This window comes from Penaeus monodon, chromosome 28 (genome assembly GCF_015228065.2).
Source record: "Penaeus monodon isolate SGIC_2016 chromosome 28, NSTDA_Pmon_1, whole genome shotgun sequence".
Lineage (NCBI taxonomy): Eukaryota > Metazoa > Arthropoda > Malacostraca > Decapoda > Penaeidae > Penaeus > Penaeus monodon.
The window spans coordinates 28,299,427-28,300,244 of record NC_051413.1 but is presented as its reverse complement, the minus strand read 5'-3'; the positions used below and the strand labels follow the sequence as shown (position 1 = coordinate 28,300,244).

Sequence of the window (818 nt, the reverse complement as noted above, 5' to 3'; positions counted from 1 at the left end):
GACCCCTGTAACTATAACTATTGTTTTGTTTTTATTGTCATTAGTGATAAGTATGTCCTTTTTTACACCATCATTATCAATCACACTAATGGCGAAAAAGGTAAATCACTTGGTATAATTTGCTATACTTGTGAGAACTCATATACTGTGAATTACCATTCTAAAGGAGCAGATTATAGACCAAATCAAATGCATAAAATAACTCATTCTAAGGTACACATTTCAAACCATAGGCATTAGATGTAAATTCAGTCAGATGTTTAAGATGTAAACTCTAACTCATTATATAGTCAAATGAACCAGATTCATCCATGCTGGACATATCACAAGCTCAATTACTTTATTGATATAACTCCGGCTTTACATAGTTTTCCATTGTTTTCCAGGTAAGCTTATTGTATGTATTTACGTTTCAGAAATACACCATCGCACTTCTGTTGGTGGCAGCCATGGTGGCATGTGTCATGGCGGGAGGCTCTGGAGGCGGCTACGGTGGCGGCTATGGAGGCTATGGTGGTGGTTATGGCGGCGGTCGCGGAGGCGGCTATGGCGGCAGTTATGGTAGCGGCTATGGAGGCGGCTATGGTGGCGGTCGCGGAGGCGGCCGTGGAGGAGGCTATGGTGGCGGTTACAGCGGTGGCTACGGATACGGGAAATAATAATTGCTATTGTAATAATTCAACTTGTTATAAAGTTACACGTGTATCCCTCCGTCATCTAGATTACCATCATTAATGAATAAACCATCAATGTATGACAAATTCTAACTCTTTTAATACATTTAAGATATTGAATTCCCCATTTTGTTCTGTGATCTC

At 40.3% G+C, this 818-nt stretch overlaps 1 protein-coding gene across 1 annotated transcript; it reads left to right on the top strand.

Moving 5' to 3' along the window:
- The first annotated feature begins 88 nt into the window (after positions 1–88).
- On the top strand, positions 89–659 carry LOC119591148 (glycine-rich RNA-binding protein GRP2A-like). The gene is made up of 2 exons (XM_037939859.1): positions 89–100; positions 417–659. Exons 1-2 carry the CDS (start codon positions 89–91, stop codon positions 657–659), a joined length of 255 nt encoding a protein of 84 aa, XP_037795787.1.
- Positions 660–818: the final 159 nt, after the last annotated feature.